Raw genomic sequence first — 17,116 nt, 5'->3', positions numbered from 1 at the left:
GGTGAAAAACTTGTTGCATCATTCCCAAGAAGACTCATGGCTGTACTAGCTGAAAAGGGGGCTTCTACTCAATACTGAGCAAAGGGTCTGAATACTTATGACCATGGGATATTTCAGTTTTTCTTTTTTAATAAATTTGCAAAAATTTCTACCTTTCTGTTTTTTTTCAGTCACCATGGGGTGCAGAGTGTACTTTAATGAGAAAAAAATGAACTTTTTAGAATTTACCAAATGGTTGCAATGAAACAGAGTGAAAAATTTAAAGGGGTCTGAATACTTTCCGAACCCACTGTAGGGGTAGTATTATAGTAGTTATATTTGTGGGGGGTATTATAGTAATGTTTGCCTCCTTTTCATTAGTGTGCTCTTGATAATTTGGGAATTATAAATGTTATGAGATATGTTAAACATCTGTACTAACATTTTCTACCATCAGATGGCAATGTAGCCATTTGTTTCAATTGTAAAATTGTGATTTTTTCCATATACAGTATTAGATACAGAGATGCATTTTCTATAGAATTTAATGGGAATTTGACAAATAATGGTCCCTTTTCCACAGATTATGCCAGCTCTAAATATATAATTGTGTATTATAAGATGCTTAGGCTATACTAGCATGGTCGTTTTTACTATTGTGAGTTCAAATCTGACCAAGGGCATCATTTACAAGGAGTTTTCTTTATACATTGTAAATATATATATATACAGTGGGGAAAATAAGTATTTGATACGCTGCCGATTTTGCAAGTTTTCCCCCCTACAAAGAATGGAGAGGTCTGTGATTTTTATCGTAGGTCACTTCACCTGTGAGAGACAGAATCTAAAAGTAATCCAGAAAATCACATTGTAGGATTTTTACATCATTAAATTGCATTTTATTGCATGAAATAAGTATTTGATCACCTATCAACCAGCAAGAATTCTGGCTCTCAGACCTCTTAGTTTTTCTTTAACAAGCCCTCTTAGGCTAAGTGCCCACGATTCAGAAAAGCTCAGGATTTTTCCTGAGCGTTTCTGCATCTCCCTGGCAGAAAAAATGCATGAGGATTGTACATGCGGATTGTACATGCGGATTGTACATGCATTTTTTCAGCCAGGGACAAGCGTTTGTCAAGCGTTTTGAACAATGTGATTTCTGCATGCGGGTTATCAAGCGCTTTCCAAGCGATTTTAGCATCACTTGGAAAAGTGCTTGACAACTTGGTCACACTATATAAATCCATGCAACCGGCAATGATAATCCGTAGCAGAAATTTCCGCAGCATGTGCACAGCACATGCGGATTATCATTGGGGAACATGGCAGACCTTCTACCAAGCATTTTTTAAGCGTTTCTGCGGTGGAATTGCCGCTGCGGAAAAGCTTAAAAAATGCATAGTGGGCACACAGCCTTACTCTGCACTTATTACCTGTATTAATTGCACCTGTTTGAACTTGTTACCTGTATAAAAGACACCTGTCCACACACTCAATCGCGCTTCAGCCTCTCCACCATGGCCAAGACCAAAGAGCTGTCTAAGGACACCAGGGACAAAATTGTAGACCTCCCGAAGGCTGGGATGGGCTACAGGACAATAGGCAAGCAGCTTGGTGAGAAGGCAACAACTGTTTGCGCAATTATTAGAAAATGGAAGAAACACAAGATGACTGTCAATCTTCCTCGATCTGGGGCTCCATACAGGATCTCGCATCGTGGGGTAAGGATGATTCTGAGAAAGGTCAGGAATCAGCCCAGAACTACACTGGAGGACCTGGTCAATGACCCAAAGAGAGCAGGGACCACAGTCTCAAACATTACCATTAGTAACACACTGCTCCATCATGGACTAAAATCCTGCAGGGCACGCAAGGTCCCCCTGCTCACGCCTGTTTGAAGTTCGCCAGTGACCATCTGGATGATCCAGAGGAGGCATGGGAGAAGGTCATGTGGTCACATGAGACCAAAATAGAACTTTTTGGTATTTACTCCATTCCCTGTGTTTGGAGGAAAAAGAAGGTTGAGTACAACCCCAAAAACACCATCCCAACCTGGAAGCATGGTGGAGGAAACATAAAATTTGGGGGTGCTTTTCTGCAAAAGGGACAGGACGACTGCACTGTATTGAAGGGAGAACAGATGGGGTCATGTATTGCGAGATTTTGGCCAACAACCTCCTTCGGTCAGTAAGAGAATTGAAGATGGGTCGTGGCTGAGTCTTCCAGCATGACAATGAGCCAAAATACACAGCCAGGGCAACTAAGGAGTGGCTGCATAAGTAGTATTTCTAGGTCCTGGAATGACCTAGCCAGTCTCCAGACCTGAACCCAATATATAATCTTTGGAGGGAGCTGAAACTTAATGCAGCCCAGCGACAGCCCTGAAACCTGAGAGATCAGGAGAAGATCTCTCAGTGGGCCAGGAGTGGAGGTGGAATAGGTTTCCTCCTCTCAGATAACTGCTCCTTCACCCATATCCCACTGCCGCCCTCAATTACTCTCCCCTCTTTTGAAGTGCACTATGTGCACATCTACTCCCCCTCCAACCTCCAACTGGCTGTCATTAACCGCCCCCCAGGATCAATCACCACTTTCTTTGACCACCTCACCACTTGGCTACTTCATTTCCTCTCCATTGACATCCCCACTATCCTCATGGGTGACTTTAACATCCACATTGACACTACCCTCTCAGCTGCCTCTAAGCTTCTATCCCTCACTTCCTCCTTTGGTCTTACTCAGTGGTCTTCCACACCCACCTACAAAGACGGCCACACACTCAACCTCATCTTCACCCGCCTCTGTTCCCTATCTAACCTCTCTAACTCACCTCTCCCTCTTTATGACCACAACCTACTCACATTCTCTACCCTCTCCTCTCCAGGGCAACAATCCCCACTCCACAAACTTGCATACCCTTGCAGAAATATCAAACACCTTGACCTACACTCACTCTCTGAATCCCTTCTCCCTCTTACAGACATTAGTTCCTTACATGATGCAGATGTTGCTGCCACTTTATACAACACCACAACAGCTGCAGCTCTCGATTCGGTTGCCCCCCTCACACATACCAAAGCACGCACAATCAACAGACAACCACCAGCCTAACTAAAGAACTGCGACGGGCCTCCAGGGTTGCTGAGTGTAGATGGAAAAGGTCCCACTCCAATGAGCAGATCATCGCATTCAAACAGTCCCTCACTACCTTCAAGTCCACAATTCACTGCAGCAAAACAAACATACTTCGCATCTCTCATATCCTCACTGTCTCACAACCCCAAACAACTATTCAACACCTTCAATTCTCTTCTCCGCCCCCCAGTGCCTCCTCCCTCTCCTCTTATTTCAGCTAAAGACTTTGCCTCATTTTTCAAGCAGAAGATTGACACCATCAGACAAAGCTTTTGCCTAAAGCCCCCACAACCCCTCCTCACACCTACTCAACCCTCCTCCTCCAAAACCACCTTCTCCACCATGTCTGAAGATCAACTTTCCTCTTTACTCTCCAAATCACACCTCACCACCTGTAAACTTGACCCAATCCCGTCCCACCTCATCCCAAACCTTACCACTATCTTCATCCCAGCCCTAGCCCACCTCTTCAACCTGTCACTAACAACTGGTGTCTTCCCCTCATGCTTCAAACATGCCGCAATCATACCCATCCTCAAAAAGCCCTCCCTTGACCCATCCTCTCTGACTAGCTATCGCCCCATATCACTTCTCCCCTATGCCTCAAAACTACTGAAACAACACGTCCATTCTGAGCTGCCCTCCCACCTCTCCTCCTGCTCCCTCTTCGACCGCCTACAATCTGGTTTCCGACCGCACCATTCTACTGAAACTGCACTGACTAAAGTCACCAACGACCTACTAACCGCCAAATCTAAGCGACACTACTCTGTCCTCCTGCTCCTGGACCTGTCATCTGCCTTTGACACAGTGGACCATTCCCTCTTACTACAAACTCTCTCATCCCTCGGCATCACAGACTTGGCCTTATCCTGGATCTCCTCATACCTAACAGACAGGACATTCAGTGTCTCCCACTCACGCACCACCTCCTCATCTCGCCCCCTATCTGTCGGTGTCCCCCAAGGTTCAGTTCTAGGACCCCTGCTCTTCTCCATCTCCACCTTAGGCCTGGGACAGCTCATAGAGTCTCATGGCTTTCATTATCACCTCTATGCTGATGACACACAGTTCTACCTCTCTGGACCCGATATCTCCTCCTTACTGACCAAAATCCCACAATGTCTGTCTGCTATTTCATCCTTCTTCTCTGCTAGATTTCTAAAACTTAACATGGACAAAACAGAATTCATCATCTTTCCGCCATCTCATTCAACCCCCATCTGACCTATCTATCAATGTCAATGGCTGCCCACTCTCCCCAGTCCCACAAGCTCGCTGCCTTGGGGTAACCCTGGACTCTGAACTCTCCTTCAAACCACATATCCAAGCCCTTTCCACTTCCTGCCGACTCCAACTCAAAAATATCTCCGGGACCCGCACATTCCTCAACCAGGAATCTGCAAAAACACTAGTGCACGTGACGCGCCCCCTGGGCAGTGGGGTACTCGGTGTCCGGGCCTATGGATGCTGAGGGGGGGGGGGGATATGTCACAGTGGCTGCCCGGTCCGTGGCCCAGGGCGGTCAACAAAAAGGGCATAGTTTATATGGGATTTGTAGTTTGATTGTGACGCCACCTGTGGTTTCTGGTAATTTGTACCAGCGCTGCTGCAGACCTCTGAGGCAGTTGATAGGGCAGCTAGGATGGAACAGCTCCCCACAGGTGGAGCGGGCCTCAGGGCAGTGTAGAGTTTGATGGTGGGTGGTGATGCTGGGGCTTGTAGTGCAGTCGGGATGGCGCAGCTGAAATAACTGATGGAGACAACGGAGTGCAGTCATCCGAGTTTTACTCACAGTTCTTATTCAAGGTTCTCAGGTACACTGTACGGGTGTCCACCTCCGCGTCGCAGGGGTTCAGCTCTTCCTCAGATGTGTCAGGAGCGCTTGACGGAACCCCGCTTTCTTTATGTACCTAACTAGACCGACTTCCCGCGCTGGGTCTTCTCCCTCCTGCCCTGCGCTTCCCACACACAGTCCCGATCGGGTGCTCTGAAGTCCCTCTGGGCAACCTGGAGTTCCCGGACCTACTTGACCCTCACGGTGACTAGGATGAGACTGTGGCGACTGCACCATGGAAGTGCAGAAGCCTCCGGTTTTTCCAGCCGAGACCTGAAGTAACACGGCTGGTCCAGGGGCCGGTCCCCTTCTTGCGGCCTGATCCCTCTGACACCTGGCAGATTCGGGGCGTACGGGTGCCGTCCTGCACTCACCGTACCCCCTGGGATCCCTTCTGTAGAACGGAGCCTTTCTCCTCTGCTCCCATCCTGGGCCTCTATCACTAGGCCCCACTTGTGGAGCAGAGCTCCTGAAGAGACTCTGCTCCTCAGACTGCTCACTGACTGTTCTCCACTGACTACTCTGCCACCCTAAGATGGCTTCCCTTTATATACCTCCTATTATGGTGCTCCCCTACTCTACATCCTCCACCCTCACCCACTAATGGTTCCCCCCACTCCAGCCAGGGACAGGGCTCAGCAGAAGACACAGTGCATCTTGCCCTTCCAGCCGGCCTGGAGTAGTGTAGTGTTGAATGTGGGTGTTGGGGTTCTGGGCAGCACTCCCTCCTTACCTGAGAGAAGGAGACATCACACCTCTGGGTGAGGTGCAATACCTCTGTGGCGACTGAACCCTCAGGGGCGCCACACATGCCCTCATCATCTCCCGCCTTGACTACTGCAACCTCCTGCTCTGTGGCCTCCCTTCCAACACTCTCGCACCCCTCTAATCCATCCTAAACTCTGGTGCCCGACTAATCCACCTGTCCCCCCGCTATTCCCCGGCCTCTCCTCTCTGTCAATCTCTTCACTGGCTCCCCATTGCCCAGAGACTCCAGTTCAAAACCCTAACCATAGCATACAAAGCCATTCACAACCTGTCTCCTCCATACATCTGTGATCTAGTCTCCCGGTACTTACCCGCACGCAGCCTCCGATCCTCACAAGATCGCCTTCTCTACTCCCCTCTTATCTCCTCTTCCCACTATCGTATACAAGATTTCTCCCGTGCTTCCCCCTACTCTGGAACTCTCTACCCCAACATATCAGACACTCGCCTACCATGGAAACCTTCAAAAGGAACCTGAAGACCTACCTCTTCCTACAAGCCTACAACCTGCAGTAACCACCACTCCACCATACCGCTCCACCACCAGCTCTATCCTCACCTACTGTATCCTCACCCATCCCTTGTAGATTGTGAGCCCTTGCGGGCAGGGTCCTCGCTCCTCCTGTACCAGTCGCTGTGACATTGTGTTCAAGATCATTGTAATTGTTTATGCTATGTATACCCCTTTTTCACATGTAAAGCGCCATGGAATAAATGGCGCTATAATAATAAATAATAATAATAATCTGTATGGAGGAGAGGGCCAAAATCCCTGCTGCAGTGCGTGCAAACCTGGTCAAGAACTAGAGGAAACGTCTGACCTCTGTAATTACAAACAAAGGTTTCTGCACCAAATATTAAGTTCTGTTTTTCTATTGTATCAAATACTTATTTCATGTTATAAAATGCAAATTAATTATGTAAAAATCCTACAATGTGATTTTCTGGATTTTATTCTTAGATTCTGTCTCTCACAGGTGAAGTGACCTACGATAAAAATTACAGATCTCTCGATTCTTTGTAGGTGGGAAAACTTGCAAAATTGACAGCGTATCAAATACTTATTTTCCCCACTGTATATATTATGAATATATTAATCGGCACAGAAACACATATAACGTTGCCCTAAATTAGAAACACACAGAACACAGAATCCAGTCCTCAATACAAAGAGACAAAAATAATCATGCCCAAGGTCAATTTATTCCACGTCTATAAAACGATAAGGAGCGATGTACCTGCCGCAGAATGACCATCTCGCCAGATTCTTCAGAGACATCAAGCAGCAGTTGTCTGGGGAAGAATAAACATAAATCTCTATTATTACAGGCAATGAATGTATAAAAGCTGCCAGGATCACACAATAAACATCAACAAGGGTCATTTGTGCCGCTTCTAGGACGCTAATGAAATTACCAGAGTCGGCCCTTCCCCACCAATGATAATCTGGTAATAGAGAGAGACTGAAATTCCCATTGATGAATTAGATAAGTCACATGTCCTCTATCTGTCCCCAGAGAAACATTCACTGATCTGTGACACAAAGGTAACAAAGCGACGGTAGCCAAAAACGAATCACCCTTCCAGAAGGTAACAAGGCAAAGCAACCACCAAACACAAAGGGCTTAAAGGCTGTGTACTCTGAAAACTCATTGTCACATAATGACAAAGCAAACAGTCATAAATAGAACGGAAATAAAGGAGGGTAACATGTGACATAACCAATGTACAAGAATGGAACTGCTATAATACTGCCCCATATATACAAGAATATAACTGCTATAATACTGCCCCCTATGTACAAGAATATAACTACTATAATACTGCCCCTATGTACAAGAATATAACTACTATAATACTGCCCCCTATGTACAAGAATATAACTACTATAATACTGCTCCTATGTACAAGAATATAACTACTATAATACTGCTCCTTTGTACAAGAATATAACTACTATATTACTGCCCCCTATGTACAAGAATATAACCACTATAATACTGCCCCTATGTACAAGAATATAACTACTATAATACTGACAGCTATATACAAGAACATAACTACTATAATACTGCCCCCTATGTACAAGAATATAACTACTATAACACTGTCCCTATGTACAAGAATATAACTACTATAATACTGCCCCTATGTACAAGAATATAACTACTATAATACTGCCCTCTATGTACAAGAATATAACTACTATAACACTGTCCCTATGTACAAGAATATAACTACTATAATACTGCTCCTATGTACAAGAATATAACTACTATAATACTGCTCCCTATGTACAAGAATATAACTACTATAATACTGCTCCTATGTACAAGAATATAACTACTATAATACTGCTCCCTATGTACAAGAATATAACTACTATAATACTGCTCCCTATGTACAAGAAAATAACTACTGTAATACTGACAGCTATATACAAGAACATAACTACTATAATACTGCCCCCTATGTACAAAAATATAACTACTATAATACTGCCCCTATGTATAAGAATATAACTACTATAATACTGCTCCTATGTACAAGAATATAACTACTATAATACTGCCCCCTATGTACAAAAATATAACTACTATAACACTGCCCCCTATGTACAAGAATATAACTACTATAATACTGCCTCCTATGTACAAAAATATAACTACTATAACACTGCCCCCTATGTACAAGAATATAACTACTATAATACTGCCCCCTATGTACAAAATATAACTACTATAACACTGCCCCCTATGTACAAGACTATAACTACTATAATACTGGCCCTATGTACAAGAATATAACTACTATAATACTGCTCCTATGTACAAGACTATAACTACTATAATACTGCCACCTATGTACAAGAATATAACTACTATAATACTGCTCCCTATGTACAAGAATATAACTACTATAATACTGCTCCTATGTACAAGAATATAACTACTATAATACTGCCTCCTACGTACAAGAATATAACTACTATAATACTGCTCCTATGTATAAGAATACAGCTACTATAATACTGTCCCTATGTACAAGAATATAACTAGTATAATACTGCCCCCTATGTACAGGAATACAACTACTATAATACTGCCCCCTACGTACAAGAATATAACTACTATAATACTGCTCCTATGTACAAGAATATAACTACTATAACACTGCCCTCTATGTACAAGAACATAACTACTATAATACTGCCCTCTATGTACAAGAATATAACTACTATAATACTGCCCCTATGTACAAGAATATAACTACTATAATACTGATCCTATGTACAAGAATATAACTACTATAATACTGCTCCCATGTACAAGAATATAACTACTATAATACTGAACCCTAAGTACAAGAATGTAACTACTATAATACTGTCCCTATGTACAAGAATATAACTAGTATAATCCTGCCCCCTATGTACAGGAATACAACTACTATAATACTGCCCCCTATGTACAAGAATATAACTACTATAATACTGCTCCTATGTACAAGAATATAACTACTATAATACTGCCCCTATGTACAAAAATATAACTACTATAATACTGCCCCTATGTACAAGAATATAACTACTATAATACTGCCCCTATATACAAGAATATAACTACTATAATACTGCCCCTATATACAAGAATATAACTACTATAATACTGCCCCCTATGTACAAGAATATAACTACTATAATACTGCTCCCTATGTACAAGAATATAACTACTATAATACTGTCCCTATGTACAAGAATATAACTAGTATAATACTGCCCCCTATGTACAGGAATACAACTACTATAATACTGCCCCTATGCACAAGAATAAAACTACTATAATACTGCTCCTATGTACAAGAATATAACTACTATAATACTGTCCTCTATGTACAAGAATATAACTACAATAATACTGCTCCTATGTAAAAGAATATAACTACTATAATACTGCCCCCTATGTACAAGAATATAACTACTATAATACTGCCCCCTATGTACAAGAATATAACTACTATAAGACAACCCTATGTACAAGAATATAACTACTATAATACTGCTCCTAAGTACAAGAATATAACTACTATAATACTGCCCTCTATATACAAGAATATAACTACTATAATACTGCCCCCTATGTACAAGAATATAACTACTATAACACTACCTGTATTTTCTGTATATGCTGTGTTTTAGTACATAGTTTTCTTTGGTGCAATTTGTTGCCTCTCTCCCAGTTGCGGGTGCACTTCAGACTTTATTACATGTATTCCCTCTTATTTTTTTTGCATTTCACGATGGCATCAATGTTCCTCTCTACTCAATTCTAGAATTCTCCATTGCGGTCGGTGCTGCCGCTATTCTCTATGGGCACCACACAATGATTGTAGTCATGAGAGGCCATGTTGCTATTGAAGAGATAATCTCGTTTAGCAGCGGCTAATGAACCTGACCATCCCAATCATACAATGTTACTAGTGTTGATCGAGCACTAAAATGCTCGGGTGCTCGAAGCTCGGGCCGAGCTCGCCGTGATACTCGGGTGCTCGACTCGAGCAACGAGCCCAATGTTAGTCTATGGGAGGCCCGAGCATTTTTGCGGCGGCACCCTCGGCAGTCTGTAGAAAGCCTAAAAAGTGCCCAAAACGATAGTGACAGTGCTCAAATGATATGGGGACAGCATGGGGATCGCCCCAGGAAGCATTTCTGACCCCCAGGTCACTGCTGTCAACAACGTGGTCAGAGGTATTAAGCCACTTTTACAGGCTCATAATAAAACGTTCAAAAACGAAACTGAAACGGTTTTCCTGTGAAATATGTTAAGGAACATCCTTTCCAGGGTAAAGACTTGTGTATAAGGTAAAATAAATAACCAAAAACAAAAATACTCCTCCACACCTTGGGCTATGTTCACAAGTAGTATTTTTTATGCGTTTTTGCACTTTTGTATTGCTTTCAACCGTGACAAATGCATTCTCTGGTAAATGTCATTTTAGCATTTTACAACCTTATCTGGCCATGTGCTGTGTGACACATGCATAAAGTGCTGAAAAGACATGGGGACAGCATGGGGAAGACCCCTGGAAGCATCTCTGAATCCCAGGTCACTGCCTAAATGTGTGCCCATCAGAAGTGATCCTTGCCACATCAGAAGATGCAGACTTGCAACTATCCCCGTGCAAGCCCTTGTCCCAGGGCAGTGTTCAATTGTACCTCCCCCATTCCTTGCAATGCAAGCGCAAGTATGCAGCCTGCCACCCGCCCACCCCAGGCTGCAATACTATACTGCTTGCTTGCACTTGAAATGAGGCCTTTTAGGCTTGTGGAGGCAGACGCCGGAAACCATGTCATGGCTGCGCCGGCAGCCTCGTATCCATACTCAGTCCCCAGCTGGCCCTATTTGTCCCGGTGCGCCTTATACACAAGCGCGCATACCAAAACATTACCTGTGCCCTCCCCAGTGCATTTAGTGAGAAGGACAGCCTAACCACAAACATGTGGACATGTGAATGTGGCCAGGGATGGTCCATCTCACGCCTTCACATTGGGTTAATATTGTGGAAGCCGGGACACAGTTGGACACTGGGATGCAACACGTCCTCCAGACATAGAGGATTGCGGGTCGTGGGTCAATCAGGCTTCAACACAAAGTTCAGAAGGTAGACAGCAGCAGTGGTCGGCCTCCTACACAATGAGTAAATTATTCATGATCATGAGGCCATCCATCTCCTTAGCTTTCTGGTCCTTGGAATGCAAGCTCATGTATGTAGTAGCAGCTAGGCCTGAGGTGGTCAGCGTTTTGGCACATATTGTACCTCCTCCAAGGATTGCTGGATGTTTTCCTGCTACTATCCCAGTTCTATGACTCCCGTTAAAACAAAGCTTCAGGTGATGAATGATGGATGAGGTGGTGGCAAAGGAGAAAGAGCGGGAGGAACAGGGACCATTCACATCAATATCAGGCCAGTCAACCACACATGTCTTGTAGGATATGTTTCTGTACCAAAAGGAGCGGTTCGGCTACACAGTTATAGGGCATACAGTGAGTGCAATGCCTACCAAAAATTTCGAGGCACTCCAATGCCCCTTGGAAGTGACATGGAGGTCAGAGGGCCTTAACTAAACCGTTTTTTCCATTTATAGCAACTGGGTCTCCTGTGCACTGTTGGCCTAAGCAGTGAATGGAAGGCTTTCCAAAAATTATGAGGAACTGCAATGCCCCTTGAAACAGACGTGGATTACAGCGTACTAAAAACATTCTACCCATTATTGGGGAGTGGGTCTCCCTTAGTGTTCGCCTATGCATTGAAAAGAAAAAGCTGACTAAAATTAGGAGGAAATGCAATGCCCGTTGGAAGAGTCGTGGAGGTTAGAGGTATTTAAAAACAACATTTCAATGCCCCGTGGAAAAGCTGTGGCGTTCAGAGTGGTTTAACAAGACGGTTTTAATGCCCTTCGGAAGTGTGGTAGAGGTCGCAGTGGAATAGAAAGACAATATCAATGCCCCTTGGAAGAGTGGTGGAGGTCGCAGTGGAATAAAAAGACAATATCAATGCCCCTTGGAAGAGTGGTGGAGGTCGCAGTATAATAAAAAGACAATATCAATGCCCCTTGGAAGAGTGGTGGAGGTCACAGTGGAATAAAAAGACAATATGAATGCCCCTTGGAAGAGTGGTGGAGGTCGCAGTGGAGTAAAAAGACAATATCAATGCCCCTTGGAAGAGTGGTGGAGGTCGCAGTGGAATAAAAAGACAATATCAATGCCCCTTGGAAGAGTGGTGGAGGTCGCAGTGGAATAAAAAGACAATATCAATGCCCCGTGGAAGAGTGGTGGAGGTCGCAGTGGAATAAAAAGACAATATCAATGCCCCGTGGAAGAGACGTGGAGGTCACAGTAGCTTAACAAGACGGTTTTAATGCACTTCGGAAGTGTGGTAGAGGTCGCAGTGGAGTAGAAAGACAATATCAATGCCCCTTGGAAGAGTGGTGGAGGTCGCAGTGGAATAAAAAAACAATATCAATGCCCCGTGGAAGAGTGGTGGAGGTAGCAGTGGAATAAAAAGACAATATCAATGCCCCGTGGAAGAGACGTGGAGGTCACAGTAGCTTAACAAAATGGTTTTAATGCCCCTTGGAAGAGTAGTGGAGGTCAGAGTGGTTTAACAAGATGGTTTTAATGCCCCTTGGAAGAGACGTAGAGTTCAGAGTGGTTTAACAAGACGGTTTTAATGCCCCGTGGAAGAGACGTGGAGGTCACAGTAGCTTAACAAGACGGTTTTAATGCCCCTTGGAAGAGTGGTGGAGTTCAGAGTGGTTTAACAAGATGGTTTTAATGCCCCTTGGAAGAGAAGTGGAGGTCAGAGTGGTTTAACAAGATGGTTTTAATGCCCCTTGGAAGAGACGTGGAGGTCAGAGTGGTTTAACAAGACGGTTTTAATGCCCCGTGGAAGAGACGTGGAGGTCACAGTAGCTTAACAAGACGGTTTTAATGCCCCTTGGAAGAGTGGTGGAGGTCTCAGTGGAATAGAAAGACAATATCAATGCCCCTTGGAAGAGTGGTGAAGGTCGCAGTGAAATAAAAAGACAATATCAATGCCCCGTGGAAGAGACGTGGAGGTCACAGTAGCTTAACAAGACGGTTTTAATGCCCCTTGGAAGAGACGTGGAGGTCAGAGTGGTTTAACAAGACTGTTTTAATGCCCCTTGGAAGAGTGGTGGAGGTCAGAGTGGTTTAACAAGATGCTTTTAATGCCCCTTACAAGAGCCATGCAGTACAGCATATTAAAAACATTATTTCCATTATTGGGGAGTGGGTCTCCCATAGTCTTTGCCTATGCCTTCCAAGTGTGGCGCCCAGGGGATGGGGACTACTCGGCGCCCGGGACTTAATGCCTGGTCTTGGGGGATGTCGCGTTGGTCGGCTCCCGGGCCCGTACCCTGGGGTCTCTCTTAAAAAAGGGGAAAATAAAATGTCAAAGTTCGTGACGCCACCTGTGGTTCCTGGTGAGGATCACCAGCGCTGCGGTAGTCCACTGAGGCCGGTGTTATGGCAGCTTAGACTGTGTAGCTCCCCACAGGCGGAGCTAGGCCTCAGGGCAGCGATGTTTGACTAGGTGCACGATATGGCGGTGACCCAGCCGGGTCACAGGAAGAACATTGGACACACACACACGGTTTGCTTCTGTACCTTTTACTGGTGGGAATGCAGGTACCGTCCGGAGCACTGTAGGGTGAGGGGTGCACTGCAGGACTCTCCCCAGTGAGCAGGTGTAGGGCCTCCTGTTTCTTTGCCGCTTAGTGTTAGTCTCTGGCCTGCCTGGAGCTAGGCCTAACTTAGTCTCTGTTCTGCACCGGCTGATCCTGTGGTAGGGCCTTCTGTTGGAGTACACACTCCCTGGTATATGGGGGCTCGGTAACTCCTGAACCTAGTATAACAGTCAGCGTTTGGTATTCCTGGGACATGTAGTTCGCCAGGGGTTCTGGTTGTCTTCTGCTGGGTGTAAAGAATCCCTGCAGACTTGGACCCTGTGTCCGGTATATGGTTTCTGGGGTGAGCTGGTAAAGCTCCTCTGCCCCCAATGCTACTCACTCCTCTAGCCTTCGGCCTACTAGGGCCCTCACTAGGCTATACACACTGGCAGTTAGGTGGCTGCCTCTTCTGCTGCTCTCTGAGCGTCAGCAACGCTCCTAGCTCACTAACCTGAGCTTCTTGAGTCTGACTGAGCTCCACTGACCTGTTTCTCTGTGTCTCACTCTGCAGGAACTGGCTGTGGACTCCAGACTGTTCTGTCTCCACTCTCTTCCTGAGGAGAATTTACTCACAGACTCTCTCTCCTTCTGAGTCTGAGCAGAAAGCTGCTGAATCACTGTCTGGGCTGCCTAGCTCCACCATCCCTATTTATATCCCTATCAGGCTCCCTCTGGTGGTCTGAGGTGGAAGGTGGAGGTGTGTGTATGCTCTGAGGGCCTCTTGTGGAGAAAACCTGAAATGCACCCCTCCAGGATCTGTGGCTCCATGCACAGCAGGGCGTCACATTCCCCCCTAGTTGAACTCAGCACTCCCGGGCTGAAGCACATTGTGTAACAACAACAATAACAAGCTTCCCTTTATGGGAGGTTAGGACACTTGAACGTTGCATAACCAGAACATGGATAAATACACATATATAGTTCAGTAAACAGTAGGCAATGAGCAACCAAAAAGTCCAAGTCTCTTCCGGAGAGGTTGCTCAAAGGGGCACTCCAGGGAGCGCAAATATGTACAAATAAAGTCTTTGGGCTGCACATAGTCCTCAGCCACAGACTTCTTAGATACCCATAGGGTAATGGAAAACATATAAGCAAAGTATCCATTTCACTTGGATTGTCCATTAGAGGGGCAAAATATAAGTTAAAGGCAATTAAAGCCAATAAATACATTGCAATACATACACAGGATAATGCAATAATATACAGTATTATACAATACAATACAATACAATACCCCAGGGGTAACTATCTACATCTGTCGAGGTTTAACTATTTTACTTAGTGTACCTGACAGGGAGTTGACCTTTCATGCTACGTGTAGATCTGCGTAGTGCGGTGGTCTGTGTAGGGTCAGTGTTTCTCTCAACTACCCTGTTAGTTTTACTAGCGATGGTATTGAAAAACTGCCTTAATCTCGCTACTGGGCTGGCAAGTTCACCATTGGCTGGGCCTTCCTGCTCCGCTTCTGCCCGGGATCCTTCTTCCGGGGATTCTTCCTGAGCAGGCTCTTCTGCGGCACTAGGCTCTTCTGCAGCACTTACAGGTTCAACTTGCTGTGGAGGGTCTTCTGGCTGTTGGAAGAATTGGAGTACTGGAATTATGACTGCTCCTCCGATTTGAGGCCAATCTGCCAGGAAGTCTCCTAAATCAGTATGTATTACGGCTTCATCAGGTTCCTCCGGGAAAATGAGAGGCACTTCTTCTTGGGGTTTTAGCAGATCTGGACACAACTTCAGGTGGTCCCTAGATACTGTTGCAGTTGTTCTTCCTCCATCTTTGCTGATCAGACACGTCTTCCTGTTGTCAAACCTTGAATTCAATACAGTGTAGGGTTCTCTCTCCCACTGGTCATCAAGCTTGTGGTTCCTCCGCTTCCTTTTCAATACCATTTCTCCTGGTGTGAAGGGTTCTGCTGGTGCACTTCTGTTGTATTGTGCTTCTTGTTTATCCCTCACCCGAGTAAGACTGTCCTTGACACAAGCTTGTACTCTTCTGTACTGCTCCTGTCTGGTCGTGTCCCAGTCCTCAGTGGTCACATCAGCTTCAGTTTCTACAACACCAAGCTCCAGGTCCATGGGCAACTTCCCAGGTCTTGCCCGCATTAAATATGCCGGAGTGCAATTGGTGGAACTTACTGGTATGTGATTATACAGATTCACTAGGTCAGGTAGTAGGTCTGGCCACTGGTTTCTCTTTTCAAGTGGTATGGTCTTCAGCAGGTCGATGATGATGTTGTTCATCTTTTCACAGAGACCGTTAGTTTGGGGGTGGTACGGTGTAGTCCTGATCTTTTTACACCCGTACAGATGGCAGAACTCTTTGAACAATTCAGCCTCAAAGGCCGGGCCTTGGTCAGTCAGTACCTGCTCAGGGTATCCATGGGGTCTGCAGAAGTTCGCTTGGAACGTCTTCGCTGCTGTCTTTGTCAGGTCTTTGACAGGGGCGACCACCAGGGACCTGGAGTAGTGATCCACCATGGTCAGGGCATAGGAGTATCCTGACCGGCTGGGTGACAACTTGATATGGTCCAGGGCCACGATCTCCAGGGGTCGAGTCGTCTTGATGGGTTGCAGGGGTGCCTTCTGGCTGCTGTAGTCTTTTCTTCTGAGGCTACAGGGTCCACACTCTCTGCACCACCTCTCAATGGAGCTGCGCATTCCCACCCAGTAGAATCGACACTTCAACAGGGTCTCTAGCTTTTTCCAGCCAAAGTGCCCCGCCTGATCGTGGTAGGCCTCCAACGCCATCTGGATGTCTGTCTTAGGGACCACTATCTGCCATACCATCTCGTGGGTCTTGGGATTGACGTACCTCCGGCACAACTTCTCACGTAGATAAACAACCGGCTCCTCTCGTTACACAGCTGCTTTGCTTGAAGAGACGCATCCTTCTCCAGGGAGGAACCTTCTTGGGTTATCAGCTCCTTGATACGACTGACAACCGGGTCGCTATCCTGGGTCTCCTTCCAGCTGTGGTGAGGCAGGGGATTTAATGTCTTACCGCGTTGCCTCCTGGAGGCTCGTGGATCATCCCATTCCGGTGGAAGGCAGGTAGTTCAACCTCTTCCAGGTCATCCACTTCTTCTTCTGTGTCTGACTGGTGAGGCATCCTGGACAAGGCATCGGCGTTGGCGTTCTTGCGGCAAG

General features: G+C 45.5%; 1 protein-coding gene across 1 annotated transcript in view; it reads right to left on the bottom strand.

Moving 5' to 3' along the window:
• The window catches only part of MYO7A (myosin VIIA), a 454,077-nt gene that overhangs the window by 414,926 nt on the left and 22,035 nt on the right, over positions 1-17,116 (bottom strand). Inside the window, exon 2 of the mRNA XM_073661638.1 lies at positions 6,958-7,012. Within this exon, the coding sequence (XP_073517739.1) occupies positions 6,958-6,975 (18 nt within the window). The 5' untranslated portion in view covers positions 6,976-7,012. The remainder of the gene's footprint in view (positions 1-6,957; positions 7,013-17,116) is intronic.

Source organism: Phyllobates terribilis, unplaced genomic scaffold (genome assembly GCF_046119375.1).
Source record: "Phyllobates terribilis strain yellow unplaced genomic scaffold, ASM4611937v1 Scaffold_2__4_contigs__length_985480577, whole genome shotgun sequence".
Classification (NCBI taxonomy): Eukaryota; Metazoa; Chordata; class Amphibia; order Anura; family Dendrobatidae; genus Phyllobates; species Phyllobates terribilis.
Note: the sequence above shows the minus strand (reverse complement) of the source record. Positions and strands in the feature narration are given on the sequence as shown.